This window comes from Rhinolophus sinicus, linkage group LG01, assembly GCF_036562045.2.
Source record: "Rhinolophus sinicus isolate RSC01 linkage group LG01, ASM3656204v1, whole genome shotgun sequence".
In the NCBI taxonomy this organism is placed as follows: Eukaryota; Metazoa; Chordata; class Mammalia; order Chiroptera; family Rhinolophidae; genus Rhinolophus; species Rhinolophus sinicus.
Window position 1 is genome coordinate 100477538 of NC_133751.1, and position 20009 is coordinate 100497546.

The 20009-nt window shown below is 42.0% G+C and overlaps 1 protein-coding gene across 5 annotated transcripts in view; it reads right to left on the reverse strand.

The window, feature by feature from the left end:
* Positions 1-18616, reverse strand: part of HPS3 (HPS3 biogenesis of lysosomal organelles complex 2 subunit 1) — a 36694-nt gene extending 18078 nt beyond the window's left edge. For 4 of the 5 annotated variants that reach the window (XR_002138882.2, XR_012496836.1, XR_002138881.2 and 1 more), the window contains exons 1-7: positions 18227-18579; positions 11378-11869; positions 10634-10805; positions 10446-10531; positions 7196-7388; positions 2834-2915; positions 682-836 (exon numbers count right to left, since the gene is read on the reverse strand). Coding sequence is in view for 1 of the 5 variants with exons in the window: in XM_019748834.2 (XP_019604393.2) it covers positions 682-836; positions 2834-2915; positions 7196-7388; positions 10446-10531; positions 10634-10805; positions 11378-11869; positions 18227-18443 (1397 nt within the window). In the remaining 4 variants the exon portion in view is untranslated. Of the gene's footprint in view, positions 1-681; positions 837-2833; positions 2916-7195; positions 7389-10445; positions 10532-10633; positions 10806-11377; positions 11870-18226 lie in introns of all 5 variants that reach the window. The other variant, XM_019748834.2, reaches the window with a different exon arrangement.
* Positions 18617-20009: the final 1393 nt, after the last annotated feature.

The window sequence follows — 20009 nt, forward strand, 5'->3', positions numbered from 1 at the left end:
TCCATAGAGGACCGTTCAAATTAGATTGCATCCCCTACCACTAAGTTCACAGTACAGAAAAGGTCAAATAGAAGCATAACTAGTCTGGAATTAAGCATTCTAGCGTGAATGCAGAAAATCAAAGAGTCAACCAGAAATTAGTGCCATCGAATTGCAATTTTATTTTAAGGTAAATCAGTACATATCCATATAGCATGGATATGCTTTAAGGTAAGAAATGTACTGTGAATTTCTTTTGACTTGAAATACCAGAAAACAATCTTTGGATAAAAGTGTAACCACTGAAAGGTCAAAGGAGAAAAACAGGTAGTAGAGGTGTGGTTTGGGTCAGCATTGGAGGCTCTGTCTTCCCTGTTAATGACACAGAAAAGCATGTCCCTTAATTTCTTATCTAAAATTCCAGATTTTTATTGAAACTATTTAAAAATTCATTTTTTTCTAAAGGTTCCAAGGTCAATTATAAAAGATAGTCTAGAGATCATTAAAACCTTATTTTCTTCCTTGGGGGAGCAGGGGGCAAGGGAGGGGCAGGGTGGGGGAACACCCAAGAAAATCCATCTGACCAAAGTTTTGATTAAAAAAAAAAATAAAAAAGGATACAGTAAGAAGCACACGAAACACACCAGTAGCAATTCATTCCAGAAACTTTGGCAGCAATGTCTGGGGGAGAGGGATGCTTACAGAAGTCTCTTGGGTGACTCTCTTCTCTCCGGAATGGCCTCAGGGTCTGCCTTGGTCAAAAGTATGACGTGGTTTTTAAAGTGACAGATGGCTTTTAAGCCTATGAAAAGCTGTATTCTTAAAGCACAGACATCCATACTGACAGGTGGGCAAGCCTAGTAAAAGAAAAACCACAAATTTAACCAAGAAGAAGGACATGAACTTTAATTCAAAATTCAGTGTTTATTTGATAAAGTCTTTCCTGCTCCACCCCACCCCACCCCACCCCAAAAAAAAACAAACAACAACCTCAAATTCCTATTCTTATCAGAGTGAGGAGGCTATCCTATCTAAACTTACGGAACCAACAACCTATTTCATACGTGCCTGCCGAAGAGCTACTCAGTATTTACTGACTGAATGAATGCAGACACAGGGTGCATCTCACAGGCAGCTGAGGGACCTCCAGCTGAGCACGGCTCCAGGAGTACGGCCGTGGGGTGGTAACCTGCACCAGGGAAATGCCCACTAACAGTGGGCTGAATGGAGTTTCTAGGCAAAATTAGACACTACAAAGGGACATTCTAATGCACACAGAGTACATGAAATGGGTGTGTAGGATAGAAATGCTTGTATGTTCAGATGGCCCCTAACTCTTACATCCTCAGGTGTGAACACTGCCTCAAATGGCTGGCAGGCTGCGGTGTATCAGGTAAACTGGAGGAAACCCTAGAGCAGGAGCCAGGCTGCTGTCCCTGCAAGGGAACATTAATTCAACTGGAGTGGATAAGAAAAGATACCAGAAGAGCTTTTTCTGGGGGCTCACAACACGATGCTGCCAGGCCCATGCCCTCTCAGTTAACATCGTTTTGACTCAGAGGCCATCTTCCCTGTCCCTTTGTACTAAGCGCTTGGGGAAACACCTCTGTCTATTTTTTCATTCCTAAGAATAGTCAAGGTGGCCTTGGCTGGTGCCGAGGAGCTGGAATCTCAGAGCAGCAGGAGATATAGATAATGTGCACTTTGGACCAAACTCTGAGGCTGTGAAATCTTTCTCAGACACCCAGCTCCCAAAGCCGAGTCAGCAAGCGGGCTAAATGCCTGCGTGCTTGTTCAGGTGGCATCTCGGATTTCAGAACAGTGGCGTCGCAGAGAAGGGAGAGACATGAGGTGTGGCTGTCACTATCCCCCCTCCACGCCACCGTCAGGAGGGCTGGTCTCAAGAGCAGCCTCCCCACCAGCCACCCCCCACCCCTCCTTTTTCTCCCTTCCTCTGTTCCTTGTTCCCTCTAGTATTATGAGGCTGAGACCTGACATTATGATTTATTTTCAAATGCAGGTTGATCCTGCCTTGATCTATTATATATCTCTCACTCCAAAATCACCATCTATGTAAGCCTACGTCTTTCTGAGGTTTAAAAAAAAAAATTTTTTTAAGTAGTGGCAAGGTGTGAGGAGAAGAACAAAGAATCTGTCAGCTTTCAATTTTTACTAGGGAAATAACCTTTATTTTTAAAACACATAATCTCTTGCAAAGGCTGCATGTGTATCTTAACCACAGACAGAACGGCACAGGGGAAGCTGTGATTCTGGTTTCCCAAGAGGCTGGAGATAGGCAGTCAGCCTGGGCAGCAACAGAAAGCTACAGGTGGGCCACAGCAAGAGAGTCCTTGAGAAGTGAGATCACAGAAAACGCTACCATGTATCAGAACGTAGGCGAAGACGTTAACAGTAGTAGAGAACCTCAGACTTGCTACAGAAGGCTGACTGGTTAACACAGCCATCACTACTGAACACGTGTTTTTCCAGGAAAAGGCATCCCAGGTGCCTTTTTATGATAGACATAAACTAACTTATAAAATACAGGCCATCCTAACTGGGGGGTTAGTTGCAAAGTACTCTCTCTGAAGTTACACTGCATATTCTTTACCAAACTTTTAAAACAGTGCATTGTACCTAGGTTTTGAATGAGATGTTTCCAAAGTAATCTTAAATACTGTCACCTAAGTCATGAATCACAAAACAACACATACTATTTGACCTTCAAAAGCTCTAATTCAATAAACAGGATTTTAAGATCTTTCCTGTTCACCACACTCAGACCCAAGAGTGAATGAGCATTCACACGTTCCCTTTGTCTTCCGTCTCACTGTCATCAGGAGCCAGTTCTGACCTTGACGGTGGAGTCCATGTCCGGGTCCTCTTCCCGAGCTGCGGCCGCACTGCACCGCACCGTGAAACACTGCAGGTAGTTACTAAGGAAGAAGAAAGAGGCCACTGAGCAAGGCGGGGGCCAGTAAGCCACGCGTCCACAGGTGGGACGATTTCACAGGCGAGCAGAGCAATGGCCGGGCTGGGGGAAGACTCAAGCATCTGTCAAATGCTGACGAGGCGGACTGCTTGTTAACAAGCAGAGCACCTCAGAATCCCTTTTACAGAAACACATAACTGGTCCCCACCTTACCCCTGCTGAGTCATAATCTCTAGGGGCTGAATCCAGGCACGTTTGGCTGTTGTACACTCCTAGTTAACAACATGGATCTGGGTCAATACCCTCATTTACAGACAAAATGAAGCCCCCAGGGTCACCCAACAGACAGAGAGGTCACTATCAAAGCCAAGATCAGAACCCAAGGTTCCCGACTATTATCTCTGTCCCACTCATCTGAGGACGACACTGAGCCTGGATTACACTGAGCAACACACTGAGATTATGCAAACACACATCCAATGGTAGAACTGATAATCAGAGACTGAAGGAACCTTCAGAATTACCTACTCCAGCAACTTGTTTTAAAGATTAGGGCATGGAAGGTTCATGACTGGTCCAAGGCCTCTCTGGAGAATGGAGCCACATTAGATGCCAGGTCTCTTCACTCCTCACACTCCTCTCTCTATCTCTTTCCACAACCCCTGGCTGCTTCTGCACAGTAAGACAACCCAGGGACACCCCAGTAAGTGCACGATAGACGCCTGGTGGTCCGGTGACATGTGGGTAACTCAACACTCCACTACTGACATTAAAAACAGTTAACTTAGAAACTGCTACAAACCCATCTTGGAGTGAATTCATAGGAATGATTTTTAAAAACAAACTAAAAAGTGAGAGAAGTAAAAATGAACTATTAATAAACAAACAAACAAACAAACAAACAAACAAATAAATAAATAAATAAATAAAGGACTAAAAGCAACCCTAACAAATATCTTAAAATAGGAGAACTACCTCTTTAACAGGATACGTATTCTGACACTGTGACAGTGGGAGACAGCACACATAAGAGGCACCAGTGAGGGCTCTCTCCACCTGTTTGCTGGGGCTTCCACTTCAGTCTCAGCCCACTGCCATCTCTGTCCATTTCCACAGAGTTCTGGGACATGGCCTCTGGAGTCATGACAACAGCTGGGACAGGTGCACCAATGCTCAGAAATCTGGAGTAGAGGGTTAGCACCCTTCGGAATTAAAATGATTGGAAGGGACTCTGAGACAATGAGGAGCAACAAAAAGCACCTGGTGGGGCCAGGATGACAGATGAACGTGGCTATGACAACAAAAAGAAATGACCATTAGGTTCTAGAGATAAAAAGGCTGGCTCCTCTGACTCACCTCCACCTGCAGTAGTCCAGCTGCGGCTACTGCTGGAATACTCGGAGGAGTACGAAGGAACAGAGAGAGCTGAGATGTGCTCTCTCACGGGTATGTCTGGGACATGCTGCTAAGTGAAGCAGCAAGCTGCTGCACAGCGGAGACCTGATCCACCTCCGTAAAAAACAAATCACAGGAGTACATGCATTGTTTTTTAAAAAGTTGGATGAATATACACCTATTATTGACATGGCTTAAGTCTGCGGAGTAAGGAGGGGGCTTTTCTATTTATGTATTTCTGAGGGTGACATCTTATATAATTTTATTAGGTTGGTGCAAAAGCAATTGCGGTTTTTGCAATTATTTTTAACCTTTTAAACCATGGTCACTTCTGCACCAACCTAATACATTGTTCATAGAATCCTTAAAATTTTTTTCTGTTGCTTTTTTTTTATGGTATATCAACATACTAGTTTTCAAGAAACATGAATATACTTAAGGGGACATGGGACGAGGGGTGGATAAGTTTAGAGTGTCCATTCTCTAAACTCAGTGTCCTGTACATCTACGCAATCAGATGAAGAAAAGACAGCCAGTCTTTTGGCATCAATATTCTGGTACAGAAATGGGTATTTCATTCCTTCTTTCTCCCTCTATTTTTCCTTTGGTTTCTGAGATGCTACAGTTTCCTCGCACTCCTGAAGCTCTTTCTCTGCCTCCTCTCACTTTCTGAAGATCACTTTCACCAGTTTTCAGTTCAACCACTCTTCTCTGCTACACACTCTTGGAGCCATACTTACTACTTTAATAACCATCTCTTTTTGGTGGTAATAAAACATCTAAGTTTTCCTCTCTTCCCTAATCTTCGGTCCTAGTTGTCCAAAAGCCTACTTAACATTTCCTCTTGATATTCTCGAAGTACCTCAAACTTTAATGCACAAACCAGAATTCTCTTTCGCCCCACACTACGCCAGGCTCCATTCTTTCATAAAAGCAGGCTCACATTGTGGTGGGGTGTTTATGCCTCCTCCATCCCCATGATCCCATCAGACACCAAATCTGTAGCTCTCTTGCCGAAGCCTCTTTCATCCGTTCTGCTCTCTCCTCTCACTGCTACTGCCCTGACCAAACATAACCTCTCATCATCCATACTGGAACCACTTCAATAGTTTCTTCATCTACATTCAATCCCTATTCCACAATGGCCACCATGAAATATCCTAAAGCAATGCTCTGTCACATTACTCTCTTGAATCAAAACCTTAAAAAATTCCTTAGTTTGATTTTCAAAGCCCTGAGCTACATTTCAGTTGCTTCATATTTAAAGGACCTCATTGTGCACCAGTTTGGAGATTGAGAAGTCTAGCTACCTTCAGTCTTCACTTCAGAAACACACAACAGCATTTCTCCTTACATCAGAGAGCGGGAGGAGAACGGGGCAGCACCCACACCAGGAGGGGGCATCACAGCTCCAGGTGGGTTGTGCTGTTTGAAACAGACTCCAGCACCTGCTGGAGAGTCTGACACATCCACTCAGTTGTCACTACCCTTTTTTATAATTTAATTAGCAATGCAATTAATTATTAGGTGCTCCTGAACATAGGCTTTATGAGTAGTCTTACCTCCATCTATAATGCTCTTCTCTTCCAGTCTCTAGCTGTCAAATTCTAACTAGCTTTTGGGCCTCACTGCAAACACAAAGAACTTTCCCGTATGACTCAGCCAGAAGTACTTTCTCTCTTGCCAGTGCTTACACCAGTTTCATAGTGTCTTAGGTCAATTTTCACCAGTTTGGTGTATGTGTCCCCGTCCCTCTCTCATGTCACCGCCATAGAAAGCAGGTGGTGTAACTTGCTCATGGTTGGTTGGTCACAGGGCCCAATGCAGTGCCTCACACAAAGTCTAAGTTAAAAAACACAGGAAATAGAACCAAAAGCATCACTTACTGCCGAGATAAAAGGAAAGAAGATCAAAGTCCTGCTCAGGAACCCATGATCATGTCTGCATACTAAGGTAAGGTGACTCAGAAGACATCTGCCACCAATTAGCAACATGACCTTGACCAACCCCAATCTCTGCACTACTTTGCCATCTCCACTAATCAGAGGGGACATTCAGATGCTGTTTCTGGCTCCTTCACAGATCTAAACCATTATGAACTAACTCATGCAAAAATGATATAATAGCAGTGAAAAAAAAAATTAGGAAATCTAAAAAGAAATCTAGATATCCTGACTGGTCCCAATGACATTTCATTAGAATTCCTTATGAAAATCTCTCCTCATGAAGAACCTTATAGTTCCTTACAAAGATCCCCACCCAGTCTAAGAAAATAAAGGCAAAACCAGAATCTAAATCATTGATATTACCGTGTTTCCCCCAAAATAAGACCTAGCCAGATAATCAGCTCTAATGCGTCTTTTGGAGCAAAAATTAATGTAAGACCTGGTCTTACATAGTATATAATATAATACAATACAATACAATACAATACAATACAATACAATACAATACAATACAATATAATGTAGTATAATATAATATAACATAATATAATATATCGGGTCTTACATTAATTTTTGCTCCAAAAGAAGCATTAGAACTGATTGTCCAGTTAGGTCTTATTATATTATGTAAGACCAGGTCTTATAGTATAGTAAAATAAGACTGGGTATAATACAATTTAAAATATAATATAATATAATATAATATAATACTGACTCTTATATTAATTTTTGCTCCAAAAGATGTGTTAGAGCTGATTGTCTGGCTAGGTCTTATTTTCAGGGAAACACAGTAAAAAGGCGGATATGGGCCATCAAAAGACAAATGGGTATCACTAATTTACAGTGCTATATGCTGGTTCACACAATTCTCATTTAAAGATTTAGAAAGCACCTCAAGAAGTTACAGAAGTGACTCAAAGGCTAGCAAGTGACACTAACATACCTTGTGATGACATGCAAAAATTGTGGCGTGAGCACTGCCTGCTGGGACCTCTCAGGATATTGGTAAACTGACATTAATTCAACAGATTTGACAACCATGTAGAGATAGCCCACATGAGGCAATGAGAAAAAACAAAAGAGACTCAGCAACTCTTTTTCCTGATACGAATTTTTTCTCTCAGAAGTAAGAGAACCTGTATGAAAAAAAGGGGAAAAAAAGCCATGAAATGCCAGTAAATAAACGGAAAAATATTTTGACTTTTGTATGCAAAGAAAAAAAAGTCTATCAGTAGATAACCAAAGAGTTGTTTAGGGGAAGTTGCTTTTCATAAAAAATGAAAAGAGAATGATACAATTACAATATCACCATATTGCAACTGTAATAAATGAAGAGATCTAGGTAATAATCACTAATGGCTGTTAACAGCACAGAAAGAGTCAACTAGATACTATGTACCTTCCAAAAGAATTCAACACTACTTGTGTTGCCAAAAATAATCATCATCATCATCATCTGATCAAGCCTAAATCTGGACTAGCACTGTCCATAGAAATCCAATGTGAGATATATGTGTAATTTAGTTTTCTAGTAATCACATTTACAAAAAATATATTGTATTAACCCAATGTACCCCAAATACTACCATGTCAACAAGCAATCAACAAACATTGAGATATATTATGATCTTTTTTTATACTAAGTCTTCAAGACCTAGTGTGAATTTTGCATTTACAGTGTATCTCAGTTTGGATGAGTCACATTTCAAGTGCAACATGTAGCTGGCTAATGGCTCCCACACTAAACAGTCAGTTTTAGATCCAACTACCAAATCACAGGGAAACACAGGGGACAGGAATGTGTTAAATGACATTGTGGGGAGTCAATCAGCAAAATTCAGATTGTGGGAAATTCTACAGTATTAGCCTACTTTCTCGCTAAAGAAATTCCAAAGAGAAAGAGGGAGGAAGCGAGAGCCTACATATTAAAAGAGACTTTAGAGACATAGCAACCAATTGCAATGTATGAACCTTACTTGGAATCTGATCCAAACGAATTAAAGAAAAACAACTTTAGACAATCAGAGAAGTTTGTACACTGACTGGATATTTGATGATGTCAATGAACTTTTTAAAAATATGAAGTGTATTTTGGGTTTGTTTAAGAAAGAATCCTTTTCTTTTAGAAACAGATGCTGAACTATTAGGTTGGGGCAAAAATAATTGCAGTTTAAAAGGTTAAAAACTGCAAAAACCCCAATTACTTTTGCACCAACCTAATATTTATGGCTCAAATGGTATAAACCATGGTATCTGCAACAAAATAATCTAGCATGGGATAGGGCAGAAGTGGCCACGAGGCAACATTATTGAAATTGTGTGATGGGTACAGCGGTTTCATTGCATGTACGTGCTTGAAAGTTTTGATAATCAAAGGTTTTTAAAAAGTATAGCTTTGATTGATACTCTTCAAGGATACCCATTAATAACAGAAGAAAATCCAATTCTGCATCCTCCATAACTGGCCCAAAGCAACCTGTCCAGTTTTTTCTCTCTTCTTTCCTACACACATCTGTGTTCTTGTCAGACGAACCACTCGCTCCTCTCCAAACGCATATGCTTTCATACTTTGCACATGTTGGCTCCCCTCACCAAACTATCCATCTTCTAAAAGCACTACTCAAATATACACTCAAATATGTAAATATTCATTCATTTGCCTATTAAGTAAATATTCCTCAAATACCTACTACTAACTGCCACTGTTCTAGGTTCTGGGGGATATAACAGCGCACAAGACAAGGTAACTGCATCCCTTTTAGTAACGTGGACTGGGGTGCAGGATAAACACACTGCAGTACGTGGAGAAGGAACAGGTTAAATTGAGAGGTCTGAAGAAGTCTTCTGTGGTGAGTTGACTTTTGGGCAAAGAGCAGAATGACTCAAAGACACCAGTCATGCAAGACCTGAGGGAAGCACATTCTAAGCACAGTAAATAACAGGTCTTACACAGGAGTGCGCGTGGCATATTGAGGAACAGAGAAAGGCCACATGGATGGATAACAGTAAACAGGATGAGTGGGACAAGGAAAGCCCTGAATGAGGGTCATGCAGACCACGGAAAAAATCGGGGATTTTATCCCAAGTGTTATGGGAAGCCACTGGATAAAGAGGAGCCTCTAACATGGCGACGGGTCGTCTGGTCTCCAGCCTTTTCTCACAACCCCCGCTCCCTGGCTTGACTCCCCGCAGTCTCGCTTCTCAGTTCCTCAAACAAGATTCTCCTTCCCACACGCCTTTGCTGCTGCTTCTACACCACCTCTACCCCCAAACCAGGGCTAATTCATTCAGGATCCTTGTTCTCGGGGAGCCTTCCCCGACCAACACCGAGGTCTGGATCTTCTGTTAGAGGCTTTCAGGGCAGGGTTCTTCCCCAGCACCCATTTTAGTGTATAACCATTCTCCTCTTCAGGACTGATCACTAATCGTCTGCCTCCCCACAAAATAAGCCCATGCGTGCAAGCACTCTGCCTGCTTTTGCTCATTACTGGTTCCCTGGTATCCAGCACGGTACCCAAGACAGCAGGTACTCAATGTTTACTAAAATAAATTTTTAAAAACTGAGATTATGAACACATTGAATCAGAATACTATTTGTATCTTTCCCCAGGTAACACCCAAAGATGTTAAGCAAGTCAGGACTAAGCACAGAACCCAACGCTGATTCTCAAACGTGGCTGCCCATTAGACTCTTGGGGAGCTTTTCAAAAATACCAACGCCCAGGCTCCAAAACTGACCAACTGAGTCAGAATTTCCGTCATGAAGAGCCTGGGCGTCACTATTTTTAAAAGCATCCGAGTAAGCCCAATGTGCAGCAAGCCTGAAAACCACTGCTCTACACGAATCTCCCTTCGGTCCACACATTCCCACGCTGCTCACAAGGTCATCAGAAAAGCCTTGCCAGGTACCCAGCCGGAACCCAGATAAGCCTCGGCTATAGCAGGGCTCGGATTTCCCTTTTTGAGTCTAGCGACCATTTTTCTAAAAGGGAAACAGGTTTTGTCTGTCACGTCCTCTCCATGGCTTCTCCTGGCAGACACAACTTCCCTTTCCAGTGCTCACAGGGATTTGCTATGGAACTTGTCCAAGGCCCCAGGGAGACTGTAGAAGAACCTAACCCATTACCCACGTCAGTCTCCCCTCCCAGCCCAGAGCCCTTCACCTCACTGCACTGTGTCACTGTCATACTTACCTGTCTGGTAAATGGGTAGCAGCTGAAGTGAATGCAACTTAATGTCATCAGACAAGACATAGGATGAAATATCAGGAGCAAAACGTCTGTGAGTTTAAAAAGAGACAGAGAGGAAGAGATCTAATTTCCATCCAGTTTAAGCAGGAAAATACATATGAAATGCTGGAGAATAAAAAGCTTTCTCATACCTATAGAGCAGGTGCTGAACATGGAAATATTTTATTTTTTCATCATCTAGACCCGTTGACTCCAGTGTAACAGACATTCCAGACTGTTCACTTTTTTCACCAAGCAGCTCCATGGGCTTCTGGCAGATGACAAAACCATCTGACTCGAGCTGCAAAGCTTCATTACTGACGCCTTAAAAGACAATATTTAAGAAAAGACTTTCTTAACTCCAAATAATACTTGAATAAAAATTAGACTTCACAACTTCCTCTTACCAATGTAGTAGACATACAGTAATTTCATTTATTTACACACACACACACACACACACACACACATCTCATGTGCTAACAAGGCATTGTGGTTTTGAAGTTTCAGCACCTGCTCGTCGATTCCTCACGACTGATAAAGTACAACAGGATTTATCATCATCCCATTTTACACAAGGAAATCGAAACTCAGACAGTATTCAGAACCCAAGGTCATTCGACTAGTAAATATGAGAACTGGAACTAGAAACCCCTCATCTAGTAGCAGCTGTTCCATTATTTCTATTGGTAAATATTACGAAATACATGTACATGCTACAGAGTAAGATACAGGCAGTCACATGATAAACCCAAACCCCATACTTTAGGAATAATTAAGTCTATAAATAATGTGGTTTGGCTATATAAATGTATATCCGAGCCCTTCAGAGAGTGCCAGAAGTGAGGGTTTTCTCTATACTTAAAACAAGAAAGCAAGCTAAATTCATCCTTTACCTTCTGCCGGTTTCACTGGACTGTTGGTCTTATGTGGATGGTGGTTAGCACTCTCTCCACTTTTAGGGTTTGACTCCAATTTTAGGATTAAGACTTCTAAGTCTGACATGACAGCGACATATCCAACACAAAAAGAAATTTCAACAGGAGTGATATTACGTATGTGTATAACTAAAGAACGTTCAAAGTCCAATACTGATAATTCTTCATTAATGATCTGATACTTCAAACTAAATAAGACTAATTTATTTGTGCAGCCCACCAGAAGGTCTCCTTTCACAGGACAACAGGAAAGGCACAAGGGGGCCTCCGAAAGTGGCATTTCAATAATAGACATCTGGTCTCGGAAGGTTTCGCACAAGGGTGTCTCCACGTCATGTCCCACCATTCGGATACACACGCGGGAGTTTTCCGTCCTTTTACTTCTCCAGTTCACATAAGCACGTAGAAACGTAGCTTTGTTTTTCTCTTCAATTGCTACCAAATAGTCTCCTGAGAAGGAAATAAGATTATACTTAGAATTTGTAATTAGAAACAACCACTTACCTTGCATTGCGAAAAGGAACTACTAATGAATCCTAATGTGAATGGTTGAATCAAAGATTGACTAGAACACAACCCTAAGTAACAGGATCTTAGGTATATTTTTAACTGATATTAGGTATTTAGGTTCTGAAATACAATCTCTCTCCATTTTAATGTCATACCCATTAATTATTCATGTAGCTTACATAGAAATTTTGCATTTTATTCCTTATATTAGCTCTAAGTGTTTATCATAGCTCTGAATCGACAGCTCCAACAAAGCTCTTCTTCAGTAGTATTAGCCTGATGTTAAAATTAGGTATAAATTAAGGAACTCTTGAGTTTAGCAGAATTTACACTACAACCCATCCCCTTCCCACAAAGTCACATCTTCATGTGAACTCTGAGAAATAGGGTAAAAGTTGTACATATATATTAAACAACATTTAAGTCTAAGCTAATTTCCCCTTAATTGTTGATTTTACTAGATTTTTTTTATTACAAAGTAATTTTATAATTACTTTTTGTTGTGAGACGTCAAAGTGGTAAAGAGATAAAAAATGAAAAGCATAATGATTTCTCCCCTGCAGGCCAATCCCTGAGGAGCCGATGTTAACACACAGAGCCTGGCATGCGCCTTTCTATACCTTTCTCTCGTATAAACATGGACCACGGGGTGGTATTCAGCTTTTTTTTAGCAATCTGCAACTTAAAAAAATTTCCAATAAATCTTTCCTTCCAGGTCAATACACGGGTATCTAACATTCTCTTCAATAGCTCCATACTGTCCCGTATATACAAGTGACATAATTTATTCAACAATTCCCCTATTGATACACATTCAAGTAGTCCCAGGTTTTTTTGTGTTTCCCCCGCCCCCACTATACTTCACACTGTAACAACAGGCCTATACATATATATTTATTCACTGGGGGTTTGTTTCATGGCATAGATTCCCAAAAGTGAAAATGTTTGGCCAATGTTAGGTTATTTTTCCAGACCATTTATAAAGCTGGTCATCTTTTCCTATGTTCACCAGCCATGGATAGTTTCTCTTCTGCACGTTATCCACTTTTTTATGGGGTTTGATTTGCTTTTCTTAATAGCAGCTCTCTGGGTAAAAGTGACAGTAATCGTTTGTTGGCCATGAACAGCAAATGGGTTTTGACAGTTTATCGTTTGATTTCTGACTTTGCTTATGGCATCTCTTACCATACAACTTTTAGTCAGATATGTATCAGGTATGTATCTGTACTCAGATATGTATCTTCTCTTTTTTGGCTTCTGAGTCTCCAAACTTGCTTAACCAGTCTCCCATGTCCTCCAAATTACACTAAAATAAAATATTCTATTTCAGTGTTTTTTAAATTTACATTTTTATCTTTAGAACTTTGTGGGTGAGGGGGGAATAAGTCAGCGTTCTTCAAAATGTAGAACAGACTATAAAGTAACATTATTAGGGAAACAAGCCCTTTTCCAATGAACTGAAATGCAAACACCACTGTTAGCACACTGACTTCCTGTATCTGCATGCAGCAAGGAAGCAGGTGCAGCCCCTTTCTGCACATGCTCACTGGGCTGGGCCGGCCACCTGGTCCTCGGAAACGCACCAGCGCTCAAGAGAGGCAAGCCTTCTGATGCTGGTTCCTCCGATGCCAGAGATGGAGGCTGTACCTGCTCTGTCCCTGGAGACCTTGGTAGGATGCCTAAATATACCCTGCGGGCTCTGTAAGTTTGCTCACTCACTCTGTTCCAGCGAAGCAGTTTGGATGCCTTGTGGCCTCCACCTTCCTAGACCTCCCTCAGTCAATTATTATTATTTTTTAATTTCTTATTGTGGTAAAATACGCATAACATAAAGCTTACCATTTTCACCATTTTTAAGTGTACAATTCAATGGCATTAAGTATATTCACGTTGTTGTACATCTGTCACCAACCCTCTCCAGAACTTTTTCATTTTCACCCAAACTCTATCCACTCAGCAGTAACTCCCAACCCTACCATTCCACCCCACCCCAAACTCCGACAACCACCTTTCCCACCATTCTACTTTTTGTCTCTATGAATTTGACTACCCTACCTCATCATATAAACTGAATCATACAATATTTGTCCTTTTGTGTCTGGCTTACTTCACACAGCATAATGCCTTCAAGGTTCATTTGTGTTGCAGCATGTGTCAGATTTTCATTCCTTTTTAAGGCTGAATAATATTCTATGGTATGTATATACCACATTTCGTTTATCTATTCATCTGTCGATGGACACTTAGGTTGTTTCCATGTCTTGGCTATTGTAAGGAATGCTATAATGAACATGAGTGTAACAGATAAACATATGCCATGTTTTGTTTATCTTTTCATCTGTTGATAGGCATTTGGGATGCTTCCAGCTCTCGGCTCTTGAGAAAAATGCTGCTATGAACACTGGCGTATAAATACCTGCAGAAGTTCCTGCTTTCAATTATTTTGTGTCTATAACCAGAAGTGAAATTGCTGGCTCACAGGATAATTGTGTTTTTTTTTTGAGGAACCACCATACTGATTTCCACAGCAGCAGCGCCACCATTTTACATTCCCACCAGCAATGCACAAGGGTTCCAATTTCTCCACATCCTCTTATTTTCTACTTATTTTCTACTTGTTTATAATAGCCATCCTAATGGGTGTAAAATGGTATTTCATTGTGGTTTTGATTTGCATTTCCTTGATGATTAGTGATGTTGAGCATGTTTTCCTGTGCTTGTTGACCACTTGGAGAAATGTCTATTCAAATTCTTTGCCCATTTTTGAATTATTTCTTGTTGTTGTTGTTGTTCAGTCACAGGAGTTCTTTACATATTCTCGATATTAATCCCTTATCAGATATATGCTGTGCAAATATTTCCTCCCATTCTGCAGACTGCCTTTTCAATCTGTTGATAGTGTTGGATGCACAAAAGTTCTTAATTTGTATGAAGTCTAATTTTATCTATTTTTTCTTTTGTTGCCTGTGCTTTGGTGTCATATTCAGGTTAGTAGTAAATTACTTTTAAAACGAGGAGTATTTGTTTAGTTATAATAAAAGCGTTTTATTCAGGCACCTATAAATACATGCCTATTTCATTAATAGTCTATATATCAACTGTTTATATATAATCTGCAAACTATAGATGGTGCCCATGCTGTCTTGTGTGGTTTCAAATTAATAACTTGTTTTATAAATAATGACCTAGAATTTGCTAAGTGTGTCTACCTGATATGATCAGAGTTTTAGTGTTCTCTTAGTTAACCCTCACAACAGACCTTTACAATATTCTCTCCTTCTCCTTTTATAGATCAGGAATCTGAGGCTCAGACAAGCTAAGTAATTTGCCTAAGGCAACACAGCCAACCAAGGAGGGAGCTGGAACTTAAACTTGGATTTGGTTAGCTCGAAAGCTGATGCTCATTTCCCCAATTATGCCGTCTCTCAAAATGTTAGAAAGGAGATGTAAATCTAGGGGATTCTGTGGTGGTTATAGCCCTTTATAAGAGGAAGGAACTAAACTTTTTACAGCATTATGCGCCCAGGGCTTTATTTTACAACAGCTCTGTCTTTGTTAAGTACATTAAAAAATCATTCTCATATTTACTCTTGAGCTGAGAGTCACTGATTTTTAAAAATAAGTAAACTTTTTGTTTCATGTAGCAAGGTCATAAATCTGGTTAACACAGACACCAGCTTAAGGAAAACTCTGTACTCCAATGATGAAATTGACATCAGAAGGCAGAAATAACATGTGCTTCATCAAAATATGTTTTATGACTTTAGCAAAATTGAGGGAGGGTAGGACTTGGGGAGACATACCAGACAGGAGAGCTTGTTTAGTATACTTGAGCTAAAGGACAGGCGATGAGGGCCATGTGGTCTTGTCTTCCCTGACCCACCACCTCCAGACACCCCCAAAACAATTGTCCAGCACCAGAGCTCCCCACACAGCGCTCAACACCAGCCACTGGGCCTTTCTCCCTTGAGAGCAATGTTCTCATATCTCCTCTTATCTCCTCTTCCTCCCTTCATACACAATGCCTAAATTAAGTTTCCATTACTGACAATGACCTTAGAGTACCCCGGTCATTCAAAATTTCTATCTACTTTCTCCCTGACACCCTCAAATTTTATAAAAGGAGACAATCACCCTGCTAATTAGAGATCAAAAACAAAAACAAATTGAAAATGTTTACTGCTTGGGTAAGAGACCTGCAAAACATTTACAGCAAACAAATGGCTGATGTAAGATTCATTCTGTTTTTGACATGGGGAAATGTGCTACAGAGGAAGACACTGGGGGCTTAGAGCAGGAATCCCCAGGTCCAAGTTTCTGTGAGTGGGCAGAAAGAAGACCAAAAAGAAAAAGCTGAGACACAGAAGACAAGTTATCTAGATATCAGCATAGCTAGGAGTCAGCTGTGTGCAGAGTAATAGCTGTTCCCAGAGGCTGAAGTTCAAGCTGAGGACCTGAAGTGACCCTTGAGCTATACGACCCATGCTAATACGTTCCACATGACTCCGGAACTTTCTTTAAGACAGCCAACTGGATTATAAAAACATCTTTGTTTTTCAAGGCCTCATTAATGAGGTCACCATTTTACTCTGCCTACAGCAGCCGGTATGGCTCTAGATCAGTGGTTCTTCATCCTGGCTAAATATTAGACTCACTCCAATTCTGGGCCATGCCCCAGGAAACTGACACTGTATCTCTTGGTTGTGGTCCAGGCATCAGTATTTTTAAAATCTCTCCCAGGTGATTCTTACGCACCAGCAGTGGCATCCAAGGATCCCCAGAATCACTACTGACAGGCAAGAATGCTAGAGGTTTACATAACATCTGTCTCTTCCAATTCTACAATAAATGTCCATTGGAAGAATGGAGCAAATAATGTAAACATGATGTTTCTCTGCCTCCCTCCCTCCCTCTCTCATCCTCTAAAGTTGAAACTAGTGAGTTTGCCACTCAGTAGAGAGAGCTCTTGAAGGTGAGAACTCCTGTGCCTAAAAGAGGGGTGGGATGGAGAACACTACCAATATTACGAAATGATTATGAGCAAGATTTCATAACAAATACCAAAATCAGAACCTTCTGCTCAAAGAGAACTTATAGATCTAATAAATGGTTTTCAAATAGGTCTGTAGACCAGTGCAGGCCCCTGCTGATGTCTTCACTAGTCAAAAAGAAAAAAAAAATAATAGTATCATAGGTTGGTCATAAAGCAAAGACATCCAAAACTTGGGGCGAAGTGTTTTTGTTTTTCTTTTATAAATAATGGTGACAGTAAAGAGTAAGGCTTTTTCATTTTTTAAAAAATATATGTATCTTTACTTGACAAAATGAACAGATACTATGTATGGTAGCTCCAAGTTTAATGATCCACAAAATCCCAGTGTCTGGAAATCACTGATCTAGTGATTCAACTTACTTTTTTTTCCTTTTTAATAGAAACTGAAACCCAAAAGTTTCTATGACCTCACACCCCAATAGTTGCAGACAGAAAAGGGACTAAACAGAGATGTACAATCCTCCAGGTTCATTAGTAGTAAGTACTTCTGCCATTGGGTTTTCCACCATAAATACTGCAAGATACATCTTTACACCCTTCTTGAAAAGCAGGAATCACACTTTAAGTATATTTTTAATTAAAAGAATCCTATGGTGAATCCTTTTGTAATCTGAAAAAGTACCTATTATTAAATGTTGGAGTTTTCTAAAATAGGGATACACACACCCACAGGACCCTCTTAGTATGTCTTTACATTTCTGGTTAAGAGTAGTGGATGCTGCTACGCTGTTTGGGGATGGGGGTGTACAAGGTGGTCTAAGATCTGAATTCCACTCATACAGATTTTAAAATCAGCGTATAATGTGAGCTTTCCAAAAGGAAGTGGGTAAGGTGCAGATGTAAAAGGACTGGTCATGAGAGGGCATAACTGTTGAACCTCGGAGTAACAGGGTGTTCAGGATACTATTCTCCCTATTTTTGTCACGGGTTTAATTTTTCTATACTAAAATGTTTTTCTTTGTTTTTGTTGTCGTTTAAACGGGTTGCGTGGAACCAAGACACCCAACCACGGGCCTTTCCGGCCAGGGCGCGTGGAGCAGCCAGCATCCTCCGCCACAGACGCAGGCGCTCACCTGTGGTTGCCACACGACAACCTTGCCGCAAAGCGAGACCACCCGGCAAGTTCCCGGAAGCACGGAGACCCTTTCCCACGCAGAGCTGCCGCCGGGGACGTTCGCTCCGCTGGGAAGCGGGCCCACGCAGGGGCGCAGAGCCCGGGCGCCCCGTGGGCCGTCGTTACTCACCGGCCTCGCTGTAGGCCAGGCGCAGCACCCGGCCCAGCGTGGAGAAGGCGCACCTCGGCTGGCACAGCTCCTGGCCCGACACGGCGAACGCCTCCACCTTGCAGCCCGCCGCCACGAACAGCGCGTCGGGGCCCCCGCCGCAGAACCGCTCGGGCTCCAGCTTGCAGGGCACCACCTGCTGCGACCCGAACGGGTGCAGGTTGTACAAGTGCACCATCCTGGCGACGGGCTGCGGGTCAGCCCGGCGGTGCCGGCTCGGGTCGGCCGGCCCGGCAGGGCTCCCGGACACCCCGCGCCGGCTGCGGAGGTGGGACCACTTCCGCGAGCGAGTGCGCGGAGCTAAGTCATGTGAGCGCCAGCCGGGCTCGAGTGCGGCTCCGCTTCTTAAAGAGGCCGCTGCCGGGTGAGGCTGGAGCTTGGAGAGCGGCCACACCCGCCCCGCCCCGCCCCGCCCCGCCTGCCCTGGGTCCCAGGGCCTTGCACCCAGCCGCCCAGTCCTGGCCACCGCTCCGCGCTCAGAGGTTGGCGGGCGCAGGTACCCCTGTGTCCTTCCCTTCGTCTTTTCGTGTTACCGCTTTGGGCCAGGAGAGAGGTTTAGGCCCTTAAGTAAGCTTTAGCATTCCATCATCTGCTGTCACGTATCATTCGTACTTGCTTCCGGGGCATCACTCATGTCTCCCCAGTAGCCATGAGCTTCTGGAGATCAGGGCTGCGAAAACTGCAGTGAGGTGCTCACGGCCCCACCCAGTGCTAAACACATGGAAGAGTTGCTCAGAAATACTTAGAATTCTAGAATGCTTTAGTTGGAAAGAGCAATGCCTAGAACATGCTTGGACGAACAAAAACAAAAAATTGCTGAATGAAAGACCCCATGGACATAATCTAGTGAACTACAAATATTTGACAAAAGATTAGTTTTAGCGCCAAAGGATATAGAAGGACTAAATCCTCTGGCTCTCAGTCCCAAAACTATCTCGTAGTCAGTACCCTGTATCTATTCCTGACATCGCAAACATGGAGTTTGTAGCTGCAATCCCAATTTTTTTTTAAACAGATGACGCAGTTGTTGTGGTTACTCTTTCCAATTAATCTAGAAAACATGTATGTAAGTATAACATTGAGGGATGTTGCTTTTGGTACGCAGGGACAGAACGAAAATCAAATTTTCCTTCAGTCAGTTTCTAGTGCAGTCACCTTACTGAGCCCTTACAAGAATTGACAAAGTAGGTGCAATTGGATTGAAGTTAAACTCTACCTCCATTTCCTATGTCCTCCAGATGAATCGAGTACCCCTAAGTGATATCATTCTCTGCTTCACTCAACCAGGAGGGACTCTGGGAAACAACCTGTTCATCAAATTCAGTGGGGCGGAGATGTGGCCCAGCAGGTGGTCTGTCTAGCCAGTGAGGGCTGAGAACTCAGAAATCTGCTATAGAAAACAACCGCAACTCATTTGTTTTAGGTACTATCCTCATGAACACCCCTTTCCTTCACAAATACCTGCGGTATTGTCCTGTTTCATTCATTTTCTCCTTCAACCCTGAAAATTACAATTTCAGTACTAAATTAAAATTTCAAAACTAAAAGTACAATTTAATTGTAATTTCAGCTGCATTAAAAAAAAATGTTTTGGAGAAAGAGGTTAAGATTTGCTCAAAGCCTGGAACCCCAATCCCTTCTAGAGATAAGCCACTTCTCCCTTTTTATCAGGGTCCCTACCCTTGACTCATCTAAGATACTTAGGAAACAGACATGCTAGCCAAGGGAAAGTCAGGGATATGCC